The following is a 26,532-nucleotide window of genomic DNA, read 5'->3' as shown; positions in this document are numbered from 1 at the left end:
ATCAAGTTCACGGTAATATATTTTATCGAGTGGCATCACCTTTTTTTTCTTTCGCGAATGTCAAATGTCACTTTTTCTTCAACAAAGTGAAGATTCTCGAAAATTGGTTGGAGGTTAGAATTACAGTTTGGTTTTGCTGTTATTATTTTGATTTTCTTAGGATACAATAATACAATACTTATATGTAATAATTCGTATTTTTCCGGTACACTTATTAGTTTTGAGAATTTTTTTTAGGTTTTTTATTTTTTTTTTCATACGTAAATTGTTCATATTATTTTTTATTAAATACATGGTGTTGTAAATTTGCAACAATTTTTTTTTAATCAAATATCATTAAAAAATTACAAATAAAATAAATTCTTTATATTTCCTTGCATATGCATGTAAATATCTACAAAATGTATTTTTTTCCGGAAAATTTAATAAATCATGCATTTAAGGGTTAAAAACATTCTCCATACACCCTTTCTTCGTTCACCTCATACGCCTAATTTTAGTATTTGTTTCACTTGGTCGAGCCATATGTTCTTCCTCAGGTGTCTAACATTATATCTTACACTACATTATATCTTCTACTTTACTTCGACTCCGTATATCATCCCGTCCAGAGATAATGCGTTAAATATTCCTCGGGCATCCTTCACTTTTTCTACCATTCACTACTATATACCACATTGTTACTGTTAAAAGAGTCGTATGTACAAATGTAAATGCGAGGAAATCAACGTAGCTTCAAAAAATAATATTAGTAGTGAAAAGTGAAAGAGATAGTTCCTTCAACTGGACTTTGAGCTATGGCATGATACATTTTTTTTCCCAGAAATGCCTGTATGAGTGAACCCTGTTAAGTATATATTTTCTACAAATATTGGTCATGGGTGTCGCTACCGTGGATAAAAAAAAACCTATGAATAAAAATAACATTTTGTTTGCTCATTCGTTCCCCTTTTGAGTGCTGGCTCAGATAACCTTGTAGATCAATAAGTCGTATAGTGTAAAATTATCTATCTAGGATCCAATCTATGGATTCAATGACCATCAAGGCTGAATGCAATTCATTTGTAAATGGCGATTTTTCTAATTAACCTTTTCTAGTTCAAACCAAAAAACCCTGTTGATGAGTTCAATAGACGTAAGTTAGTTGATGGACAATAAAACTATCATAAAAATACCTTTTTCTCTTTTGAGCTTAACTATTTGTTAAAATTATGAAAATATGATTTCATTAAACATATTTTATTCACCAAGTAAAATCAATTTTCAAATATCCAAATCCATCGGCCTTTTGTACGCCTTCAAATCATCATGTCCGTATAGTTTGTGTATCTTGGTATACATATGCGAAAAGAAGAACAAAATGTTGTCATATTGTCCATTATACATTTTAGAATCTAAATCACACGCACTATCCAATCTGTAATCTTCACAATGGGGCCCTCTATAAAGAGGACTGACACCCCAAGCGTTTAAATGCACTTCAAGTAAGAACTGGTGAACTGCCTCTATGGTGGCCAGGTACCAGCGCGGACTGCCCTTCTGGTGTCGCCAGAACTGAGAAACTCTATTTTGAATCACGACACATGGCAACTTTTTCATTCTATCGTCTTTGTAAATCCCTCTGCTTTGGTTCCAAGTGCTGTCAATAAATACTGCCTTTTTTATGGGAAGTTCACTACTTGGATTTAAACGCTTCAAGCACTTTATTGGCGCCGTTTTGCCAGGAAAGCGGTGCGTCAGAAGGGTCCCCTGGCAATGGCCGTCTGTCAGGTTTTCGCTGGCAAATTGCTGAACCAGCGAATTTATTCCACGGTTATTGTTGAAAAGGAAAGGGATTTCTACGGATGTTTTGCTCGGGTACACCAGGAAAACTTTGTCTTCTTTTGAATAGTCAGGTATATCCGGATAAGTGTAGATGGTGACGTCTTCAGATGCTAGAATCGGTCCGTGTATTGCGGTGCTTTTCCCATCTATCTCTTTTTCATGCTTAATTATGTCTATTTTCAAAGGTAACTGAAAACAATAAATTTAATCAGTTAAAAATTAAAAAGCAAATTATCGTCCTGCCGCTGAGAGCTCTGTTTTAACCTCTATTTCTGATACATGCTTCGTTTGTGAGAAAGGGGGAGGGATTAAAGCGTAACTATTAGCGGCATGCCTTTACCAGCTTTCACTTTCAAATTTTCTAACCTACAAATAACTTAAAAGTTTTGTGATTATGTCGTGAAAACTTACTCTTATATTGGGAATTTTGCCCTCCAATTCGCTAATGGGCACGTAGCATGTGTAGCAGAAGTACTTCCTCGATTTATAACACTTGGGGCAGGGACTTCTGCCATCGAGATGGTCTAAGATAGAAGTGTCGTCGATCGCCATGCCTTCAAACGGCCTTTCGTCCATTGCTTCTGGCGATTTGGGATTCATTTTGGATAATTATCATCAATATTTAACCGGGAAATTTATTTCTAGAACGCTTTCATTCACCAAATACGAATAGCAGAATGTTTGTGACGTATGACAACTTTACAATGTGTTCACGAGAATTTGACAGATAGAAAGTTGTTGCCATAAATCAACTATCTAATTGTTGCCAGAAAACAAGAATTTTCTGTTTTGTTTTTGGTTTCATGATATTTCTTCAAAATGACAATTAAACACACCGTTAAAAAGTGATTTGGAGTCATTAAAAGTGATGAAACAAAAACTAGGTTTAATAATTACCTATGTAACCTATTTTTTGTTTCATCACTTTATATCTATCTATTAAAGCTGAGGATCCGGCATCGGGATGTACTCCACGTCATACGGGGGCTCGACGTTAACAAAGCTAGTGGACCTGATGGAATACCTGCCCTGGTATTGCAGAGGTGTGCTGCGTAAATAGTTCCAGTTTTGACAAAGCTCTTCAAAATGTGAAGAGCTTTGTCAAATCTGAAGTGTGGCACTGTGCCCTCTGGTTGGAAAAAAGCAGTAATTCACCCTATTCCCAAGAAAGGTGACCGCTCCAACCCGGCCAACTACCGCCCCATAGCGATCACATCAGTTCTGTCCAAAGTGATGGAACGTGTGATCAACGACAAACTGCTCACATACCTCGAGAAGAACAAAATTATCAACGACCGTTAATACGGATTCCGGCGGAACCGCTCGTGCGGTGATCTTCTCGCGTATGTGACGCATGTTTGGGGGCGGTGCCTGGAACGTCACGGTGAGACCCAAACGGTCGCACTAGACATATCCAAGGCCTTTGACCGGGTCTGGCACCGAGGACTTGTCAACAAATTGCATTCTTACGGACTTCCCGCATCCCTGTGTACGTGGATTGCTGATTTTTTAAGGGATAGGTCGATTCAGGCGGTTGCTGACGGTTTCACCTCTTCCTCGCACTCCATAAATGCTGGCGTCCCACAGGGATCGGTTCTTTCTCCGACTTTGTTTTTGTTGCACATCAATGACCTTTTGACATGTGCACCGATTCATTGTTACGCGGATGACAGTACAGTTCATGATAGCTTTTTGTTTGACAAGCCCCCAAAGGGCACACAAACTCCAACGGCTCGGAGGGCTTTGAAGCAGAGAATGGACGGTTATCTCGAGAGTATTTCCTCCTGTGGTAAAAATAATCTCGTCGAATTTAATGTTTCAAAGACCCAATCCTGTCTGATTACGTCTAAAAGGGATCCAAATGATAATCTAGTCTTCTTCAACGGAAGCAATCTTCCGAACAGGCCTTCCATTGATATGCTTGGTGCAACTATAAGTGACCAGCTCAGGTACGGGGGCTCCATCGAAGCCAGAGTAAAGTTGGCCTCTCAGAAGCTGGGCGTACTGTACAGGGCCCGCAGATACTTTAATAGTACACAACTGCTCACCCTGTACAAATCGCAAGTGCGCCCTACTGTCGAATTTGGCAGCCATCTCTGGTCTGGAGCCCCAAAATACCTGAAAAAAACCCTTGACTCTGTGCAGAAACGGGCGGTCCGTTTGATAGATTCCCCAATCTTAACAAACGGACTGCAATCTTTAGAGCACAGGCGTCAGGTAGGTATGCTGTCCTTGTTCTATCGGTATTACAATGGAAGATGCTCTGAGGAACTAGCGTCATTGATCCCTTCGGCACCGGTGCGTAGTCGGGATACACGCCAAACGCGCGCCCAACATTTGTACACAGTTGACACTTGTCACATGAGAACGGGTCGCTTCTACGATTCGTTCTTAAGTTCAACAGCTCGGTTGTGGAACGAACTGCCGGCCTCTGTGTTTCCCCCCTCCTACAACATGGGACTCTTCAAGACCCATGTTCACTCCTTCCTCTCCACAAAAAGACCCTCCACACAGCATCCCCAAAGATGACATAGGCCCTGAGGGAAATTATTTTCTTCAGGGCCTCCTGTGTGGAGTAAATATAAAAAAAAATATATATATATATATCACTATTTGTAGGTGTGTTGAACTGTCATTTTGATAAGATAACCGGTCACCATTTTTCCACAATACAGTGGTTTTTTACTCCAAATCAAACAATAGATTTATTTATGATAAACCTAGACCACGCCATAAGGGAGCTATATTTTCGTGGCTTGGCCTATTTCAGTGTATCGCTCGCCATACTATAATAATAATATTTGGATGATTTGTATTGCGCCGTTTTTGTGCAAAATCACCTCAAGGGCGCTGTACAAATATATAATACATTTCTACAAATGTACATCTGTTATTATTAGAGAAATTTCGATACGGTTCGCACGCACAGGACATTATTGGATTTCCAGTATTTATTTCAATTCTTCTTTCGTATGGTGGGGATCATACGAAAGAAGAATTGAAATAGGGTTAGAGGGGGACATCTAACTCTCTCAATATTTTAAGGCGATGCCATACGTAGTAATGCAAAATTATGTGTTTTTGGTTTGAAAATTTGGTCACCTAGAAATGTTTCAGATGCTTTAATTAAATACTGCGAGTAGAATACATCTTGGCCTTTGAAATAATCGAGTATTTTTTAGATAAGTCTTTTTATAAGCCCAGAAAAAATAATGTATAAGGCCTATGAAAACTGTTTTATAGTTCAAAATCTCCTACTTACGAACCCATTTTCGGTTACGATTTTATTGTATAATGTGGCAAATTAGGTTATTTATAAAATGATCGAAAAAAATTAAATATTTATGCTTGAACAAACAAAAATAAAATGCACTTTTTGGCCATGTTTTTTTCTTGCATAAATCAAAACAGGCGGATAGTGTTAAGCGGGAATTTTAACCTTATCGCCATCTACGTAAGGGTTGTTATTGATAGCGGCTCAATTTAAAATATTACACATCGTAGTGCATCGCCTTAATAATAATAGAAACAAGTTTATTCCGGAATATGGGGAGGTTTGTGCAATTCCACACATCCCATAAAACATATACAATAATAAGAACAACAAAAAAGAAAGACGTTGAGCATTATATTGACGGGGCCAACAACTTTCTCCATTCCATAATGAGGACATTTTGGGAGTTGTTTGTCTCTTATGAGGGCTGCAAAACCTGGTACTCGCCCTTGCGTGAGCATGTTGGAAGCACTGCAGTATATGGGAAGGCCAAACATCATGCGGTAAGCGTTGTGGTACTGCATGTGTTGCCTTTCCATACTGCTTTTAAAGTTGGCCTTGTAAGTTGAGTTTTAAATTATTATAAACAATGATTATTAGCCTGAAACACCTATACAAATTGAAAAAATCTTACAATAAAAAATAAATGGCTTCATGATATTTCATCAAAATGAAAATTCAACACACCTTTAAAAAGTGATATAGTCATTAAAAGTGATGAAACAAAACTAGGTTTAATAGTTACCTATGTAACCTATTTAACCTAGTTTTTGTTTCATGACTTTATATCACTTTTTGGAGGTGTGTTGAATTGTCATTTTGATGACACACCCGGTCACCAACAAAATTATCTGTTCTCTTCAAGCCCATATGTAAAGTTTCATTATATTACGAGAAAAAGAGGTAGAAATAAAAAACACAATCTTATTTTCACATTTTATTTAAAGTAAATATAGGTAGGATTAGGTATAATGCATTATTTTGGAATATAATAAATCACATCGAATGCAGAGAAGAATATTATTTACAATAAAACTAAGGCGATTAGGAAAATTTCATAGATTAAATAATAATTTCAATTAAATGTATTCATCATGCGGAATGAGTTCTTCGTAATACCGATCAAATAGATTTTTCATCCCAAAGAGGTAAACAGCGAAAAAAAAACAAGTTAGGTACATTTTCGCCAGATCAACTAACAATAATAATTTTACTTCGAGATCATAAAGGTATCATTTTATATTATATTACATCATAAATAATTATTAATTTGTTCAAAATTACAATAAGTTTATTTCAGCATTGAGATAACTGATAGCATTACTTGTATTATGCTTCAGATATTGTTGATTTTTGTTGCTTTGTCCACACTGCTTACCCCATTGGTGACACAACTTGCTGTTTTCTTTCTTGTCAATATGCCGGATTAATTAAAAGACATTTAAGAAATATATAAAACATTTTGACCTGTTGAAAGCAAGAGCATAAAACAGAGAATTATTGGTGGAACCTAATGTTTCATTAGCCCAAACAATACTGATTTTGTTTTCATACATTTTTCAAAGCATTAAGGTCAAAATCACATCGCAAACTATTCTAAAGAGAATGCTCAAATTTTCTCCAGAGACCCATCGGTGTTCCACAGGGCTTTTTAAATAGTCTGTGGTAAAGAATGGCAAGTACAAAATTACTGAAATTTCTCAGTAATTTTGGAGGTTGTGTGAAGTGTTGGAGGTCAAAGTGTTACTTTGAAAAACATTACATTCATGTTTTCTGTCCCTTTAAATTGAAAAATAATTACTTTCACTTGTTCGTTTGGTTTCGTCATAGAATAAAGAAGAAATCTAGAAGTGCCTTCCATACAAATTTGAATGAAAAAAAATGTCACCACTGACATACGTTTTGGTTATAGACCAATTAGCACGCGCCCTGTTTCACTTATACTCGCTGACATCGAAGATCTCCGTCCCATTTGAATTTCGTAAGCGTGGTGAAACACAGTTTTGTATTGGAAATTCAAGTCTCGATTAGGCAAGTATGGAATAATATTTGGAACACCAGACCATTTTTGAGGGAAATCAAAGATGAACTCTAAAGTGTTTCAAGTGCAAGCGATTCTGTTAAAAAAATTTATGCACTTCTCGTGGCATACAGGTTTAAATCGCATATCAAAAAATTGCAGCTAGGGCGAAATACCAATGCCAGCAGCGCGTGAACGGTTTGTCGGCGGAAAAACATTCTTGTCACTGGTGCACAAATTGGTCTGTTGGACAATTTGCCTACAAGATAGTTATCATATATATGAAACAAAACTTAATGAAATGACACACTCATATCACAAAACAAACATTTTTGCACTTATCATATCGACCATTTAGAATCACAAGGTTCCATCTGACATCTGCTATATGATGCAATGATGAACTCTGCAGCCTACTATCGCATGACATTGCTATGTAAGATGGAACATTGTGATTCGAAGGGATCAATACATTGACCTAACACCACAGATATTTCTAACTTCAACTGGGAAAAATCAAAAGTCATTTAAAAATAATTGCACACTCTAAATTCTAAGAATCCTACCAAAGGTGTGCAGAACATCTTGGTTATAGTTAAGGTTAAACGGAACGTACATTATAATCTATTCATTCATAGATGGCGCTAATTTAATTATTTTTGCAAAAAATACTTTTTGCTGGTTATGCTTTAAAACGTTCAAATGAATTGTTTGTTTGAACCCGTGCATACGGAATACTAATAAAAAGTTTTGTCCGTATAAAAACTCAACTCAAAATCCTTACGTTTAAGAATCAGATCAGGCCATAAATTTCTACGTATCCAACATTTCTAAAATTAATTTAGCAGAGACCGAAGTATTGGTGACATAACTATATCTGGGATTGTAGAACTATTCCATCGTAGGATGCGATTGGTTTAGGCAGTATTTCACCACCTCTAAGTAAACTGCCGATTAGCGCTACTTATCGACCATCACCGCTGAGTAACGTTAAAGTGAATGTCTGCTTTTACCGCCACGTTGATCTTTTGACTAAAGTTACTTGATGAGTAGTTATACTTAACAGTTTGCTCAGAGGTGGCGAAAAACCCCCTTAGTGTGAGTAACAGTATGTATGTCACCGCCCATCTGATCCGCTGCGCAATTAGCGTGTATGTTACTAGTACGTATAAAAAATGAGCACATTACACAATGTATAATTATTATTCTGCGGTCGTTTGCATGACAAGGCAGCTATCTGATACGGTTTAAAAGATATTGTTTTAAGGATTTAAAGAGACACAGATGGACCAGAGACAGAGGGGAGCATTTTTATTCTCACATAAACTACTAAGGCGATAGCATCCTTACATGGAAACAGTTCTAACTGCACTAAATTTTAAAATTAGACGAGCCGCAGCGGTGTACGAGTGACGGCATATTCCACAAGTTGCCGTTGTTGTTGGTTTGGCTGTGACTAGTCGAAGTCTCGGTTGGGCAGTGCGATTCTGGCCACCAAGGCCCAGGTGTAAATGGCAATGCACAGCCAAGAGCTGATCATCTTCACCCACATGGAGCCGGTGTTAGCGTTCAGGGTCTGCAGCACCGAGTTGGGCCTGCGGAAAAAACAAATAAGCAATTTGTTTTGTTGGCGTTGGCTAAAGAAGGAGTTAGCGCAACACGCATAACACCCCAAAAACAAATAACAAAAATACTTTTGGCCGCGAAAATCTTCAATTATAACTGTATTTTACATTAATTTCATGTAAAAGCCCATTAGGGTAAGCCCGTAAATAAATAAATCAATAATATGAATATAGGATACTTACTGGTACCAGTTGGTGAGTGTCATCATGGCGTACAGCGAGGACAGAGCGAAGATCACGTGGAACATGGACCAGGAATAGGCGACGCTCTCTTCCTCGTTGTCCCACACTTTCTTGTCGCCCTCCACTAGACCGCCAGACTCACCGCCATCTGTTTTCGCTGTCAAAATACAGCCCATGAATAATATACAGAAAAGGGGCGACACTGAATTTGCCGCAAATAAAATCATTATACAAGGTAAAATTCACTAACTTCAGGAGTTGATTCTAAATAATATTACTAGCATAAAAAATAAATAATTTTGCTCGAAATTCGTTTAATTTTACTAAAATAATTAAATTAGCGCCATCTATGAAATGCATTCAATTATACAAGAAAACTCTTGTTGGTTATTGTTTGTGTGCAATGTCCATGGATACAGATCAGACATAAATGCAAGAAATAGCCACTTTTCACTTTCGGCGTATTTGTCGGGTAAATTAGAAGTAGAAACTGGTGAAACCTGTGAAAAATCACAGGATATTATGTTATAGGAGGATTACCTATTTGATCACTTGTCTGAATTATTCTTCAGACAACGAGTTTCTATTTCGAAAACGACACTTTAATTCAAAGCAGATTTGAGTTCATCAAATGTGAATTATTTCAAGCAGGAATAACACTCATCACAGACAACCGAAATCAGTATGTTTGTTTACTTTTTGTACGGAAAAATCCAGTTTCAGAGATTACAAAAGATATCACCTTAGTCAGAATATCACCTTAGAAAAAAAAATCATAATCAATTAATTGTCATCAAATTGAAATTTAAAGCAATAAATGGATTTGGTAAGTTTTAAAAGTAAACCAACAATAAAAGGGACTCATTGAATTAGCAATCCTTAAATATTAAAATTAAAAAATAACTTAATATTTTTAATTAAGCAGAACATAAAATCTGTAAATATCTTAATCCGATTGTAATTTTACAATAAATATGTATTTAATAATGTAGGTAGGTATAAAAAGCATGCACACTACAAAATAACAGCTAAATGGTTTGATATGAAGATGGGTAAAGTGGAGAAATTTATTTTAGGATGTTCCTAACATGCGAATGTCTATGGTTATGGTTATGTCAAATAAAAATATTCACAAGTCAACACACATTTAAAAAGTGATATAAAGTCATGAAAAGTGATGAAACAAAAACTGAGTTAAACAGGTTGGGTTTATAGGTGAGTTTTTTTCATAGCTTTTAATGAGTTTATATCACTTTTTAAAGGTGTGTTGAATTGTCATTGTGTTGAGTTATCATGGAACCGTTGTCGATGACAATGCATTCTATCAAATTTTGGTGGCAATCACGTACACACACGCGGACATGGTTCCATGATATTTCATCGAAATGAAAATTCAACAAACCTTTATAAAGTGATATAGAGTCATTAAAAGTGATGAAACAAAAACTAGGTTTAATAGTTACCTATGTAACCTATTTAACCTAGTTTTTGTTTCATCACTTTTCATGACTTATTATCACATTTTGTAGGTGTTTTGAATTGTCATTTTGATGAGATTTCCGGTCACCGGTTGGTAATATTATTGAAATGAGTAAAGGAATAAATTATTCCTAATATTCTTGATACAAATAGCCATGATCAGAAATTTAAAAGTTTGTAAGAAGAGCAAAGTGTCTGAATTGCAACGCATATATAATTAATTACTTAAAGAGAGTAGAACTCATGAGAGATCCATTGTAAGGCGTCGCAAGTACATTGTATGTAGGTTGATTAGCTAATTATTTACTTGATGCCTAACAGCAAATAATGCAGAATAGTTATAATACCACCAACTTCTGACATTTCCCATACGTTCTGATGGCAGTATGCTATACTAGCGCCTCCTAGCGGCACGAATTATGAAGCTTGGTTTGCTTTCAAACATTTTAACATGTGAAACACCAGACCCTTTTTGAGGGAAATCAAAAATGAACTCTACAGTGCTTCGAATAGAAACGATTCTGTTCAAATTTTTTATGCACTTTCTCAAGGCATACAGGTTTAAATCGCATATCTTAAAATACCAGCTAGGACAAAATTCCAATGCGCAATGGTTTGTCGGCGGGAAAAAATTCTTGTCACTGGTGCATGAACAGTTATCTAAAGGTTAATGAATTTTATGCATTATTACGATAAGCTTTTGGCCCAAAGTTGCCAGCCAGTAAAAGCAAAATACTAACAGAATTAGTGGAGTTAACTTATTATTAATATTCTAATAGTGACTATTCCTAATTCAAGTTTGAAATTCAGAAAAAAAAGATTTTTCAATTTCTATGGGCATTTTATTGAAAACATTTGACATAATGGAAGAATTTTGCGTGACATACATCCTATGTCTTACGATGGTTCTCTGATGGGGTCGGCTATATGTAATATTTAATTGAAAAGCATATAAATAGATTTACTTTGACATTCTCGCAAAAAAAACCTTACATAAATTATCATTATTCAAAGTTCAAATTAAAGCATAGTAAAGATTAACACATCGCAGATCTGGAGGAAAAACATCGTATTTTCAGCAGAGACAATAAAAGTACATATAAAAATTTCCATGAAAAAATAGGAGTAACTGGACTTTGACTTGTGACATTTTTTCCATATTTTTTTAGACTTGATATGCCACTAATTTGTTTGAAAAACGTCATATGTACTTCTAATTGTGTCGGTTTTGTTGATAACACAAATTTAAATTCTTTCTTTGCATTTTTGATGTTCATTATGAGTTGTGACGTTTTTCTTGACAATGTAATGAACTATTCTCTTCAAGAAAACCCACACTCTCTGCCGACCGCAACATAAACAAGATTTGTTTTAATTATGTAAAAAATCAGTGTAAATAACACAAAATTTGTATTTAATGACTTGTGACATTTTTCTTCCAGAGCAGTGATATAATATTATCTATATGAAGCGGCCAATAACAAAAATAGATAGAGATGGTTAGGATAAGCGAAGCCGTGAAGATGAATTATTACAGAATCCCTATTATTTTGTAGTGTGCATACCTTCATTAGCCACCAAGCCTTCGGTTCCACTTCGGCCTAAGTAAAAATTAAACAATCAATATGTCAATTGTCAGACATCTCCAAATAAAGCAATATTCTAATGGTCACCATGAATCAAATATTATTTACAATTTGTTAACCTTTCCCTTACTGTGCTAAAAAAATCCACGCGTTCCGGTGCTGTGTAGTCAATACACATCTCAAAACAAGCGATTTAACACTGGAAAAATATGAATATTCATAGTTAATCGCTTATTTTTTATTATATTTTATATCAAAAGTGATAATAATTGTACTTTAATTGCTGAAAACATGAAAAAACCATCGGCAGATGCTAAACAAATGTGCGAGGAGTCCTTATCTATCGACGGCCCGCGACCGACTGGCTGCAGGTGCTGGATGGATGGGCCATGGGCGCTGGACTCACACACACAGCTATGCGGTCGTAGGTATCGATGGTCTAAATACAACTGCGGACGTGTGGATTTCTCATGTTCCCGCAAAGCGAACTAAAGCGGGACATCAATAGCGTGTCATTTCCTCACACACTCTTCGCGAAGCAGTGTCACATGGTTGATTGTATTGGTGTATTTGTTCCCGATTTTTAACAAAACACTCTGATTTTTAATTGAATTTGAAAACTATGTAAAATATTATTTTTTAATTCAGTGCATAAATGCATAACAGAGGAATACCTAAAATCTGAACCCAGAATTTATTATATTTATAGAGTTATTAGAAGCTATGTGTAGTAAATACACATCACAGATAAGGAAAGGTTAACATCTGATTTTGAACCATAATATAACACCAAGAGGCATACAATCTGATACACTAGTAGGAAAATTTGAAATGTTCTACTATGTAGTAAAGATCTATTCTCATCTATTGGCACAGTGCGTGGCAAACATGGCACAGACGGGAGCAAAATGGTGCCGCATCAACAGCTGATTACGATGATACTGCATGGGCGAATTCCATGCAAACGCAATTTCAATTTGAAATTCAAATTAAAATGAATTCTTCACACAAATCGAAATTGCATTTCCACGGACTTCGCCCATACAGTGTCATCATAATCAGCTGATGATGCGGTGCCATTTTACTCGTGTCTGCCACAAACTGTATCGGTAGATTTGAATACACCTCAACACAGACATCAAGATTTAAGTTGACTCTCTACAAGTTTATCAGCATAGTAAATTGTTTGGATGCATTTGTAATCTGAGTTTTGAAACCGATAGATGGTACACTTTTACATACAACCTAGCGGTATATACAGGGTTTTCCAATAAGAGGTGTTATTTTGAATAGCTCGCTATTTCGGTAGATGTTACTTTTGAAGCTGTCATTTTTTGACATTTGACAAGTAGAAACTACGCAATTAATAAAAATGGAACGATACACGCTTCAACAACGCATTGAAATTATTAAAATTCACTTGAGTGAATCAAATGCAAATCATCTTGCGTGATGAGGCCCATTTCCACCTCGGTGGCTTCGTCAAAAAGCGAAATTGTCGCATCTGGGGCTCGGAAAACCCAAGAGTTATTGTTGAAAAGCCTCTCTATCCTCCATGTGTGACTGTTTGGTGCGGTTTATGGTCCGGCAGAGTCATTGGACCTTACTTTTTCGAAAATGAGGCTGGAGCAACAGTTACGGTGAATGGATTGCGCTATCGAGAGATGATTAATGATTTTTTATGGCCGGAATTGGATGGTATTGATCTGGCCAACGTTTACTTTCAACAAGACGGCGCTACGTGCCACACAATCAATGAAACCATTGATCTTTTAGGATTGAATATCAAAATAACACCTCTTATTGGAAAACCCTGTATTATCATTTAACTCAAATTTAGTGTATTTGGAGATGTCTGACTGATGAACTGGACGATCAATGTATGCAAGTTTTCGTCTACTTAATAATGATTTTAGTTGAATTTATCAGACCTTTTGGTGAACTTTCGTCAACTGCCTCTACTACTGAATCCAAAATAATCTTGCTTTTTCCTTTTCGAGAATTTTTTTTTTTGATTTTTGTTTTCTTCTGTAAATTTTTTTTAACTGAAAAATAGTTCAAAATGTATCGATGAAGACTTGAATAATATTAAGTAAATTTTATAGAAACATCGGAAGCCAGTGGGGCTATGATATCCCCAATGTAGGATGAGACAGGGAAGAGGAAAGTGAGGCTTCTGGGGGGGTCACGTGGAAGCGATTTTATTTATTTATTACTAAAAGGAGTAAAGGATTACTTTAAATGTTTTAAAAATGCTGGGTTAGACAAATAAAGACAGTTAAAAAAATGAAGATATCAGTTTTTTGAGTGTTCTGGTTGTTTCTTACCTCCTCCTTCCTCCTTGAGGACGTGGTGAGATCCGATGGAACGGGAGCTATTGGAGGCCGTTCGGATGGTGGAGTAGAGCATGCAGAGGATCCAGATGATGAGGCCGATGATGGCCTCCTTGCCAAAGGACACCTGGCTCTGTGTGGCCAGGTCCCGCTTGTCGATCATATCCACAAAGGCCGAGTTGCATTCGTGTCCTAAACACAACACAACAATTTTTACATTAGAAAAGGTTTGAACTGGCGACATTTTAAGCTAGGCATGCTAGATAGTAGTACTGGGCGCTGACGACAATTTTAAAAATCGCCAATGCCGCTATCGCTGGAGATTGTCAACTGTTGAATGTAACCGTTGACGGGAACACAACAAAAATAATAAATAACAATCTTAATACAGTAGAACCCCGTTATTTCGAAAAAACGCATATTTAGAAATTTTCACCAAAAAAATATTCTGAGAAAATTTATTTCATACAAAATGGTTTTTTAATTCAAATTCGTTAATACTTAATTTAAAATTTATTTTTGTCCGCGCACACAAATTTGTTCATGTAATTCGAAATAAATTCGATTTTTGCAAAATTAAATCATAAAATGTCGTAAATCGGAATCTAAAAGACAGCCGTCGTGGTAAAATGCCGAAAAATGTATTTTTACGAGGTTATACATGGTATTAATTAATATTATTATTTTTTAAATACATAATTTATTTCAATTAGGCGGAGATTTACGAATTTATACCAAATATCTGAATTTAAAGGGTCGGCCGCGACGGAAATCTGCCGAGAAAATTTGAATGACGACGGAAATATATAATATTTTTACGAATACCAAATATTTTAATTTACAGGTCGGCACCGAAATCGGCCGCGAGATTTCGATGCAAATATGTATATGTGAAAGCATTCCGACTTTATCCCTATTATTGTATATATATTTATTATTTTTGTTTTTGTATTACAATATGTATTACCATTTGTATAACAATATACGTACAACATTGTATTATTGTTTTTATATTTTATTATTTTTGTTACCACCATAATAAGGGCATTTGCCTAGTTTGGGGTGTTAATAATAAATAAATAAAAATTTTACAAATTTATTTTGAATATCTGAATTTTACGATAATCGGCCGCGAAAATTTAATTTATGCAGAAATGTGTGGTATTTTTACGAATTTTCTTTGAATAACAGAAATTGAAGTTTACTCCAAAGATACTACCTGAATTTGAAGGGGCGGCCGAGGAACTCGATTTTCAGAATCTTTTTGTTTTTTTCGTAAACTTTCGAATTATGTGCTTGGTAATTTGAATTCGAAATTTGATTTTTGATGTCCCGTGAATTTCGAATTAACGAGGTTCTACTGTAATATTAAGAAAACCCTAACATGAGGAATTTACAACTGTTGGGACATTGAGATTGTTATAACAGCTACATGTATTTTACTTGCCACCAGCAAAATCGCTATCACCATGCTATGACTGTACTATGCTATGACTAAACTATGCTATGCTGTGACTATACTATGTATACTACATTACGATGTGTTGAATTACATTCGCTTAATTACAGGTGCTAAAGAAGGTACCAAAAAAAGTCAATTTTCTTAGAAGAAATAAACTAAATGGAAACACTACAGAGCTCATTTGTAAAACTATAGTTGCTCCACATTTAGATTATTGCTCAACTATGTTATATTTGGCCAATGAAGGGAATTCAAACAAACTAGATGTTATACAGAATAGAGCTAAGAGATGTATACTGGGAAAAGGCAAATACGCAAGCATTAATCAAATGAGAGAGCAGCTAAATTGGATTCCAATAAAAAAGAGATTAATGTGTTAATTTTTGTGCATAAAGTCATGAACAACCAAATGCCAAATTATTTGGATGAAATTGTTTTTATAGAGATTTTCATAATTACGAAACCAGAAATGTAAATAGAATTAGATTGCCACATATGAAGAAATCAAAATCACAGAACTGCCTAATGTACAAAGGACTAAAGATGTATGATGAAATGCCTGAAAGTCTGAAGAATGAAGGCAGAATGAATGTATTTAAAAAGAAATGTTATGTTTATTGTACAAATATTTATAGTTACAAAATGAAATATTATCTTGTTTATACATATTAGTTTATATTCAAATGTTGTATAAACTAACTAAATAAATAAAAAATCTACCAATATTATCGACTGTTGATGAAAATTTTCATCAATCGCATTGCACGTTGACAACATCCAGCTATTATTTGTAACGGTTAGTTATATTTGTATAAAGTGCACAGAGATATAATAAAGGTTGGATTAATGATCATACCCGAGTTGCTGAGCGCCGACCAGGTGAGGAAGATGATGTAGACACTGACCACCGAGGACTGCAGCAGGCCGCTGCGGGGAAGCTGCTCCTGCACCGCCGGGAGGATGGACAATCCGCTGATGATGACGCAGAAGATCAGGTTGATGGAGATGAAGAACTTGCTCAGGTCACAGCCGTCCGACTGATAAACAAATAATTAAAAATTTCATTCATAAATCCCCATCTTAAATGTGTGAGTAGCAGGTGTTTCGTGATGGCCTGTTGGTATGATTTGTTCTGTACGATGACAGAGCTTCCTAACTCTAGACCCCGGTCAACTCCGTACTTGAAGTGTTCTGTCGCCACCTGCATTCTGTTTTAAATTACCTTTGGTTCTGTAGCAACCTTGCTAAGTTGCTCAGTTCGACGAAGGGACAGAATCTTAGAAGGCCTTCCCTCCGAGCCGCCATAATTTAAGCCTCTCGACAAAATAGAGACGAACTATCTTCTATCTATACAGGGTGTATCGGCAAATACCCGACAAACTTTAACAAGCTATTCCTCAGCACATTTGGAGTAAAAAATGTTATGGGCGCTTTGCTGTCCGGTAACATTTTTTTTCCATTAAAAACAAAAAATAAATAAAAAATCCACACTCCGTCACTGTCATTTGAATTGTTTTTCGTGTTCAACAGCTGTTATTAGCAAGTGGGTCAAAAAGTGTCCTCGCTCTTTCGTACACACTAAATAATAATAGTTGAAAATGAGACAAATGGTGCCGTGCCATTTCGTTGTGCTTGTAAAAGCGCGCTAACGTAGGTACGTACGTACATTATTCAACGAAACTCGAACAAAATATTGCCAGACGGGTTTTCAAACTTTGACAAAGGATAAAACATTGGTGACATGTGGTGAAAATATGAATAAATTTTTTATTAAAAAAAAATGTAACCAGACAGCAAGGTGCCAATAACATTTTTTACTCCAAATGTGCTAAGGAATAGCTGGTTAAAGTTTGTCGGGTACGTGCCGATACACCCTGTATAAATAAAAATGTAAATGTTCGTTGGTTCAAAATCTTACCGATTGCTTTGAAATTTTGACACAACGTTGCGTCCGAATACGCATGTGTTTTTATGTACCTATATTATCATCGGTCGGTGGCCGAGTTACATCGCGCTTGGGTCCCACTCAGGCGTAGTGTGTTCAATTCCTCGGCTGGCTAAGTCCTCCATCACAACACAAGCAACATTTTCAGCTTACTGTGGTGGGTGGTAGTAGGAGATTTTCAAATATTGTCAGGTTATTCATAACCCGGGAATGTTTGTCTTTCTTTAAAAAAATGTCACCTGTGACAGGTAAAAACATCCATAGCAAGCGCCATCTGTTGGATAAACATGCTTTTTATGAAAAACAGCGCCATCTGTTGGACGTAAAAGCAACATGCGCTATTGTTTCTCTATCTGCACAGACCAAAGATATTAGAAGAACGAGATGTGCTATGAGCAGTTCATACTGTGTGGAATTGTTTTGCCCAGTGTCGCCGGTTTTGTTCACCAATACTACTGCACACCTTCTCTTACGCTAAGGTATCCGCACTAATACATAGAACAGATTTCTGTGCGTACACGTCCCGATAGTATTCAAAGTACCCTAATTAGGTAGTACTCCGCCTACGGTCCGGCGGCCAACATAGCATATCTCGTTCTTCTAATATCTTTGGCACAGACAGACTGAGCAACAGCTATGCATTGCAGGGTACAACTAGTATTAAATATAAAAAGGTAGTGTTATTTTTACTAGATCAACAAATTCAGGTCATGTTCGCACAATAATGAATTTAGTTGCTGAGGTCAGTTTCAGTGAAAATAGCTTTGGATGGTATAGGTTAAGAAGTGCCTGTGATCCTTTACCAACAGTTGTTATGGTTCAAGTCAACTATACGAGTGTAGGGCTCTACCGAATGCATTATAGACTTTCTTCGGAGAAGTACACTTTCTAGTGTAATGCTCTCATTTTTGTGTGGGACATTTAAGTTTGTATCGCTATTTAAAGAGAGGAGAAAGGATTCCTTCTCTCTGAACCAAGGTAATCACGTCATCTTACAGCATGAGTTACAAAATGGGATCAAATATGAAGCAACGAAGTAGGAGTTAATATGTCACCTTAGTATAGTAGACGAAAAGTAGGACTACTCCCGTTATGGAGAGGGCGTAGTTCACGAAGGTTGCCATCATCAGGGCCACGTACCAGCTCTTCGATTCGGACTCCTCATAGTTACCTGGAACAATAAGAAAAGATATCAACAAAGGTTTTATTAGCTGATATACCTGGAGAATGCATATGGAACCAGGAGGAGTGGCGGCCGGTGGTCAAAATATGTGGGCGCTCACCAGAGTATAGCATTACATATCTATTTATAAAGAAACTCTACTCTCCGCTCCTTTTGCCTCGTGATAATCTCTATGATCCTCTTATTGATATATGGCCATTCCCTTTATCCCATGAAAATTCAAAACCCAGATCTGGGGACTTTTCCCTAGACCATCACCGCGAACTAATCACTCATATCATAATGACTTGTTGGATTTTGTGTCGAAGAAAGCTGTAACCGGAACATTGATTGAACAAGAGTAGATGTTAAATTGAAGACACGGTATCGACAACAATATGACACACACGCATTCCCATTAAACACGCTACCGAACAAATCATGCCTTCCGATATGGTGGTAAAAGTTCGGACAATTGGGTAACAATTGTATGAATCCACACTTTTGACTATTCATAGAATGTTAAAAAAGTGATGCTCACTGCCATGTAGTGTCCAACCTAGTAGATAAAACAGGCCCTATTTTTCGCACCTGCTGGTAAAGTGATAAACGCTACTGGCCGATAAAACAGATTCCATGTTCATACCAATTGTATGAGACCTTTGTGAGCATCGAGCTGAGTTTTGTATTGTCGGTGCAATGTTACAAGTGCTCGGGAGCAATTATTAACTAGCCGCTACTGACCAGGAGACATAGCCAAATATCTGGACAGAGTCGTGGAACCAGGAGACGGCCAAATACTCAATAACAATCTGATGATCTTCTTCGTCAAGACTGACTGGTTGATGTTATAATTATAAAGGAGCTAATAGTAACTGGCAGAATTTAGCAAGAGAAGTAGAGGAAGATCACCGATGAGTTGGACTGAAGTGTCACAGGAATCTGGAACGTGTCCACGACACTCCGTGCAGCGCCACGCCGCTTAATATTTACAAGGTGGTGAGAGTTGATGTCTTAATTTTTTTTTTTAATTAAATTAATAAAGAAAGATTCCTTACTGATCCAGGACTCAGCCCAGGTGAAGGCAAAGTCCACAATCTGCACCAACTGGATGAGAATGAAGAGAAAGCCGCCGATCATCCCGAAGTACATCCAGGTCACCCCGAAGTCTCCCTCGGGGATGAAGAAGGCTCCAATCACACCGCCAATCACAATCAGGTATTTCAGACCCCAGAAACTGGAAATAGTAAATTTTCATTATTTAAAAGTTTGGGGAATAGTCATCTAACACGCTGGGTCCATATTCTTCGAATGATCTGCCATGTAGTCTGAGGTGGAGACATTGAGAACTTTAATAATAAATCGAAAACATATTTATTTAGATAATATGTTATCTAAATATCTTATATTAACCCTTTGCACGCGGCCGTATCAACTGTTGTTACGGCAAAAAGTCCACACTCAGACGCGGCTGTATCAACAGTTGATACGGAAACTTTGAATGCCGATATTCCAGCGGTCTTTTGACATAAATTTATTTCCCGCTCGCTTGAACATTCGTAGAACTATCACGATGCTGACATCTACAAGAATTTCTCGAAAATAAAATTGTATTTCATTAAAAAACATCGATAATCAAGTGAGCCTCTTTGCGCCTTCGAGTGCCATAGTTTACAATTTTGTCAACGGATGACGTTAGTTTAATTTTGTTTTTATATTAAGTGACATAAAATTTAAGTGTCCAGTTTTAGAAAAAGTTTTCATAACAAAAAATGGTAAGTGCTCATGGTGTCCCTCTTGTGTCTATCAACGCAGTGGCCTAAGTACACACACGCCGAGTGAGTGGCGGGAACACATTCAAAAGATACGGTACGTCTTTGTATGAAATTTTATGTTTTTGTTTTTATAAACATCCAAGAGTGTTGACACACGAGGATTTGTTATCATATTGTGGAGAATAATCTGTTCTGTCTATATAGTCCAATAAATCATGCCAGAATGCTATAATTTGACATTTAATTGCGTGCATAGGTATTTGAAAATATGTACCGCGTACGGGTATAGATAAAACGGAGCAAATTAACGCGTTCAAAAGGTTAAGGCGACAATATGTTATCTCGTACACCGCTCATAAAATAAGACATCCACCGTGTGAGGCTCTATTTGATATTCTTTATGTATTTGTGTTTCAAGTGCAAGCGATCCTGTTAAAAAAAAATTATGCACTTTTCTCATGGCATACAGGTTTAAATCGCATATCAAAAAATTCCAGTTACGGCAAAATTACCAGCAGCGCATGAATGGTTTGTCGGCGGGAAAAAAATTCTTGTCACTGGCGCATGAGCGGTTTTCCAAAGGTTAATGTATAAATGACCACAAAACGCATTAAAACGCAAGCTTCACAATCTTGGTGATACACTGTGAAGGAGTAAAATAAAAAAAGTACACGAAAAAACAAATAAAAATAAACTAAAGTTCTTTTAATGTACATAACATACCCATTTTGGATTCCCGCTCTCCCATCTTTAGAAGATTTCACTCCAATTGTGAGTATGGCCATTAGTGCAAAGAATAAAAACAATATGAGGTAGATTCTGCAAGAAAGAAAAAATACATTTATCAACATCCTGGCTCGAAATATCATTTGAAAAATAGCTAATTATAGTACTCCCAGAGAGAGGTCGTAGGAACATCATTGACAAAAAATCTTCTTTCTCAAAATGATATAAAATAAAAACAAACAAAAAAACAGAAGATACTAAAACGATGATGTCACTTAACATGTATTTAATTTTAAGAAAAAAATTCCATTCATGTTTGAATAACACGATACAGGTAAGTTTTTGACGAACCTGTAAACAGCTAAGTATCCCACGGCACCCTGGCAGTCAAAAGTCGCGGAACTAGGAACAAACCCATTCTTCGTGCTGTTTGCACAAAACGGCAACTGAAAAAATAGTGAGAATTAAAAAAATATTATTAAGAATGACTAAAGTGAAATGTTAAAATCACCAAACCGTTCTACTTCTAAAAAACTGAAAAGAAATAGGAATTTTCTCCTTGTGCAGCTTGTTCTCGAAGGTTTTAGCTTATGAAGTACGCTTTGCAAAGAATCTTATATTGAATACTGCATCTTTCGCAACATATATCTAACTGCATACTGTTCTTCACCCCATCAAGGGGGTGGACTAGACCCAGTCCCGGCATTAACCGAGGACATTAACCTTATTCAGCATGCAGTAGTAGCAATCTTACTGTACTGTGTTAGGTACCATTGCTTATGAAACATGTTGTGCAAAATAATCTTATAGTATTAGTATGCACTGAATGTTTCGCTAGAAATCCTTACCTTGTGCAGGGTGTCCTGCAATCCGGGAGACAAGGAGATGCAGGCGACGGCGGTGGCCACCAGCAGCATGATGGCGTACATGAGGTGAGTGGAGGTGGAATTGCGGCATGATGGGCACGCCTTGCAGCAGAGCGAGCACGCCGCGGTACCGCAGCAGCATGCCAGCTGAAAATACAATAATTTTTTTTAATCATTGTCACACCAGGCAGTCTACGCCTAATATTATAACGCAGAAAAATCTAAATTTTGAGGACTTTGACGAACCAACAGAAAATACAGAAAGCTAAAGGATATATTGGGCAACATAACAATAACCTAGCAGTCGAAATCATTGTAAATATTAAACATAATTTCGACTGCTAGGTCTAACCGCCGCACTTTTAATAGGCACAGATTATGGAAATTACACTTTGTTTCAATTACTACAAGAAACGACTATTTACTCCGGGAGAGATGGTAAAAGATACATTTTATTTATGGTTTTTATCCATTTTGAATAAATGATTTTATTCAAAGTTCAAAATTTCCCTTGTAAAATGATCTTATGCCGCCATTTTGTTTTTTTAGTACAGAGTGACGTTTGCGAAAGGTTTAAGAAAGAAATAACCCAAACTAAGAACCTAGTAACCTTTTCTGTGCGTGCCCCTCGACGTAAATAGTTATTTCATGTACTAAATGCATTGAAATGAAGTGTAATTTCCATAATCTGTGGCTATTTAAAGTGCAGCGGAAGTAAATATTTACCAAAATCATTATAGTATGTCTGTTTAATGTCTCACATTATACCATGAATTTGATGGCGGAATAATAGTCAATATACTAACTAACCCAAAGTATTGTAACAGGTAATTAAGAAGAGACAATGGACAACCGTTCACACTCTTTTATACTTTTATAGACCTTCCTTCTCGCTCTCTTATGCTGTCCTTTTTCATACTAGATTTGGAGGATTGTTAATTATCGCCAATTTAAACAGATTGTTGGATGGATGATTCTGTGGTTCTCCGATCCGCAGAACCCAAGGCTGCGTAGTTACTCTCGTTGTGTAAAATCAGAATTCGAATATTTTAAATTTAATTATATTTTAACAAACTCACGTTACAATAATTTTATGAACAAAAGTAGATCGCGTACGTTAGAGGGGATTTAGGGCTTAACCGGCGGCTGAGACCACTGGAGAGAATGAAATATTTGCCGCGCGAGTTTACAATGATACCAGTCTCACATAAATGTAGGGAAAAGTAAACGTTGTTATTATTTTCGAGAAATGTAAACTCACTATAATTTACCCTACAAGACGTCAGTCAAACGGTAATTACAATTATTGTATTTGTTACTTGTGAAAACAACATAAAATGCAGTTAATTCTAACAAAAGTTAAACAAATATTTGATTGAAATAAAATGAACAAAAGATTAAGATTGGAAGACAGCAAATAAAATATTTTTGAATTATTTATAAACGTATCTCCTTCAACAATCGTTTACGCAGTTTCCAACATGTTTGTAATTCTTACCCTTAGGTGAAACTAGCAATTAAGTAATCTTCATGTAATGTGAAATTTCTGATAGATACTAAGGTCGTACAATGTAAATAAATAACAGAGGACATTGATAGGACGAAAAAATACATTTTTTGGTATTTTCGCAAGCCTAATCTTATTTACACAATACGACTACATAAGCTTTGCATTAACGCCATGTTATTGTCGTGTCCTGAGTGGTTTTCTATTTACAGGGCTAACTGCGCAATGAGTCATAGAATATCAATATTTTTTAGCACACAAAGGGCATTGAGAAATTGGGAAAACATTTAAATTTAAATTACCTGGGCCGCTGAACACACGCCCAATACTGCTCCCATGTTTGTTAAAGCTAATTACTGTATTTACTAATCAGGAGACCTCCAAATAAAAGATTTATACTGATAATGATGATAACGATTTATAGACACTAGGCGATCCTCCGTCTTCTACTGTCAGTGAAATTTTGTGATTTGTGATTTTTGTGAATTAGCGTAGAAAAGTATACATAGACAATTTTACTTAAAACAAAGATTTTATTATTGTCGATGCTCAGTAGCTAAAAACATAATGGGACATGGACACGGTCAAGCGGCTTGATCGCAAGCACGTAGTTTATTGTCTATGGCACTTTGTGTCAAGCATTTTGACCGTGTACCGAAGCTGGCTTGCAAGCATTGCGCAATTCTACGTGCTTGCGGCGAGGCTTGATGCGAATTTATGGGACTGGGACACGGTCAAGCGGCTTGATCGCAAGCACGTAGTTTTTTTGTCTATTGTTGTCTATTGTTGTCTATTATTGTCTATGCTTAGCGGCTTGACAGCCCGCATCAAGCCTCTCCGTCAAGCATGGCCACGCCTTCCTGTGATTTCGTGGTGGTCTATGTATATGTACTTCTATGCCTTCCTGTCATTTCGTGACTCGCGGCAAAATGGAATCTGTCAAAGACAAAGCGTTCTTGGCTCTTACGTTAGCTTTATGTTTGAATAAAATAATAAAAAGAAACGAATTTGGTGTCAAGAATGGTACAAGTTAAGGTACCGCTTTACCCATGAGCATTTGCAAAGTGTATTACAGGCTACAGCTATTTTTTGTATGAATATCTTGTGCGGTATTCATACAAAAAATATGTTTTCTCCATTGAAAATTCAGAAAATTATTTATTCTACAGTTTGATTATTAATGACCTTGAAAACCGCTGTCATAATTATTAAAAAATACTAAAATACTTCCAGAATTTTTAAATTAGATGGATTTCTACAAATTGAACACAAAAACAATAACTAAGTACCTATTTTATAACAATTTTATTCAATTTATATCATTGTTTATGATACGTGATATTTATTTGTCTATTGTCGTTTGTCTATTCCCACAAAAATATAAATTCGCATCAAGCCTCGCCGCAAGCACGTAGAATTGCGCAATGCTTGCAAGCCAGCTTCGGTACACGGTCAAAATGCTTGACACAAAGTGCCATAGACAATAAACTACGTGCTTGCGATCAAGCCGCTTGACCGTGTCCAAGTCCCATTATATTTTTGTGGGAATAGACAAACGACAATAGACAAATAAATATCACGTATCATAAACAATGATATAAATTGAATAAAATTGTTATAAAATAGGTACTTAGTTATTGTTTTTGTGTTCAATTTGTAGAAATCCATCTAATTTAAAATTTTTGGAAGTATTTTAGTATTTTTTAATAATTATGACAGCGGTTTTCAAGGTCATTAATAATCAAACTGTAGAATAAATAATTTTCTGAATTTTCAATGGAGAAAACATATTTTTTGTATGAATACCGCACAAGATATTCATACAAAAAATAGCTGTAGCCTGTAATACACTTTGCAAATGCTCATGGGTAAAGCGGTACCTTAACTTGTACCATTCTTGACACCAAATTCGTTTCTTTTTATTATTTTATTCAAACATAAAGCTAACGTAAGAGCCAAGAACGCGTCTTTGACAGATTCCATTTTGCCGCGAGTCACGAAATGACAGGAAGGCATAGAAGTACATATACATAGACCACCACGAAATCACAGGAAGGCGTGGCCATGCTTGACGGAGAGGCTTGATGCGGGCTGTCAAGCCGCTAAGCATAGACAATAATAGACAACAATAGACAAAAAAACTACGTGCTTGCGATCAAGCCGCTTGACCGTGTCCACGTCCCTTAACATTACAAGTAGACAAAAAAATAAATTAAGTGAACGTCTCACAAAAGTTCCAACTAGCATGTGCTTACTGTTGTGAGGCTGAGCAAGTGGGGATGAGAAGGAGAATAATTCAGGAGCAGATTTTGGTTCTTTATGGTTGTCTTACACCATTGAGATACAAAGTGTGTCTACTACTCAAATATACCTTACATTAAATGTGAAAATCCTTCTTTATTCGAGCATTTTGTCAACATTGAACAGATCACAAAGGTCACTTAGTTTCTTTAATTCCTACATTTATTAAAAATTGGTCCTCCTTTGACTATTTTCAAACCGTGTTGTTTTTAATTTTTGTGATGTTTACGGTATTTTTTTATAAAATCTTGCAAAATGAAAGATTGTCTTAGAACAATTTTTTTTCAAAAAACCTTACTGCTCTTTTTGTTTTATTTTCCATAAGTCGGCCACGAACCATAATGTTATTTGTAATTCTGTTGATATTTGACTCTAAAATAACAGATGTTTTGTCGCTAATACTGGCAGCACTGGTACTGTTACCATTCTGGAAACAATTCAACACAACGTCAAATAGCTAGCAA

The 26,532-nt window shown here is 36.2% G+C and overlaps 2 protein-coding genes across 5 annotated transcripts; both read right to left on the bottom strand.

Moving 5' to 3' along the window:
* Nucleotides 1–459: 459 nt before the first annotated feature.
* On the bottom strand, nt 460–2,528 carry LOC149411184 (tRNA-uridine aminocarboxypropyltransferase 1). Its single transcript, XM_089647207.1, has 2 exons — nt 2,236–2,528; nt 460–2,013 (listed from the first exon to the last, which is right to left on the bottom strand). Exons 1-2 carry the CDS (start codon nt 2,422–2,424, stop codon nt 1,264–1,266), a joined length of 939 nt encoding a protein of 312 aa, XP_089503333.1. The 5' UTR covers nt 2,425–2,528; the 3' UTR covers nt 460–1,263.
* A 5,712-nt stretch (nt 2,529–8,240) lies between these two features.
* Nucleotides 8,241–24,259, bottom strand: Serinc (serine incorporator TMS1). Of its 4 annotated transcripts, none has more exons than XM_089647509.1 (11): nt 24,070–24,259; nt 22,243–22,407; nt 21,746–21,840; nt 21,392–21,487; nt 19,952–20,130; nt 18,787–18,902; nt 16,643–16,823; nt 14,319–14,516; nt 11,971–12,006; nt 8,927–9,083; nt 8,241–8,713 (listed from the first exon to the last, which is right to left on the bottom strand). In XM_089647509.1, exons 1-11 carry the CDS (start codon nt 24,103–24,105, stop codon nt 8,575–8,577), a joined length of 1,398 nt encoding a protein of 465 aa, XP_089503635.1. In that variant the 5' UTR covers nt 24,106–24,259; the 3' UTR covers nt 8,241–8,574. The 4 variants fall into 4 exon arrangements, with proteins under 4 accessions (XP_089503635.1, XP_089503636.1, XP_089503637.1 ...); XM_089647510.1 differs by having other exon boundaries at nt 8,927–9,074; XM_089647511.1 differs by lacking the exon at nt 11,971–12,006.
* Between the last annotated feature and the right edge of the window lie 2,273 nt (nt 24,260–26,532).

The sequence above is a fragment of the Hesperophylax consimilis genome, chromosome 26 (assembly GCF_061612785.1).
Source record: "Hesperophylax consimilis isolate HC1 chromosome 26, BYU_Hcon_1.0, whole genome shotgun sequence".
Taxonomy (NCBI): domain Eukaryota; kingdom Metazoa; phylum Arthropoda; class Insecta; order Trichoptera; family Limnephilidae; genus Hesperophylax; species Hesperophylax consimilis.
The sequence above is the reverse complement of the archived record's forward strand: the minus strand, read 5'-3'. Positions and strand labels throughout refer to the sequence as shown.

Bases quoted from the DNA above. Each gene is read 5' to 3' on its own strand.
- LOC149411184 (XM_089647207.1), bottom strand. From the start codon at position 2,424: ATGAATCCCAAATCGCCAGAAGCAATGGACGAAAGGCCGTTTGAAGGC. The intron at 2,014-2,235 runs GTAAGTTTTCAC...TATTGTTTTCAG, and splicing joins GCAAAATTCCCAATATAAGA to TTACCTTTGAAAATAGACAT.
- Serinc (XM_089647509.1), bottom strand. From the start codon at position 24,105: ATGGGAGCAGTATTGGGCGTGTGTTCAGCGGCCCAG. The intron at 21,488-21,745 runs GTTCGTCAAAAA...TCTTTCTTGCAG, and splicing joins GGATACTTAGCTGTTTACAG to AATCTACCTCATATTGTTTT. The intron at 9,084-11,970 runs GTATGCACACTA...GTATTTTGACAG, and splicing joins AGGCTTGGTGGCTAATGAAG to CGAAAACAGATGGCGGTGAG.